The 255-nt window shown below is 66.3% G+C and overlaps 1 protein-coding gene across 1 annotated transcript in view; it reads left to right on the forward strand.

Moving 5' to 3' along the window:
- Window positions 1-54: 54 nt before the first annotated feature.
- Window positions 55-255, forward strand: part of LOC103779300 (protein FAM65A-like) — a gene marked incomplete at both ends in the record, with an annotated part of 7,592 nt that continues 7,391 nt past the window's right edge. The window contains one exon of the mRNA XM_008946926.1: window positions 55-181. Within this exon, the coding sequence (XP_008945174.1) occupies window positions 55-181 (127 nt within the window). The remainder of the gene's footprint in view (window positions 182-255) is intronic.

Here is a 255-nt window from a genome sequence, read left to right on the forward strand (position 1 = left end):
CGTGGGTTCCTCCCCCCCCTGCTGCCGGTGACCCCGCTCTCTTGTGCCCCCCAGGGAGGCCCTCCAGGTCACACTCGACGATGTCACTGTCTGTGCGCCCACAGCGCCGAGTCCTGGTCACCAAGATCAATAGGAGCCAGTCCTTCGCCGGAGTGAACTCCACGGCCGACCGGCCCTTCAGGTAGGAGATGGGTGCTCATGGTGCCCGGCATGAGGCACAGGGACAGGCTTGGGTGTGGTGGGGGGACACGCTGT

This window comes from Merops nubicus, unplaced genomic scaffold, assembly GCF_000691845.1.
Source record: "Merops nubicus isolate BGI_N331 unplaced genomic scaffold, ASM69184v1 scaffold20059, whole genome shotgun sequence".
NCBI lineage: Eukaryota > Metazoa > Chordata > Aves > Coraciiformes > Meropidae > Merops > Merops nubicus.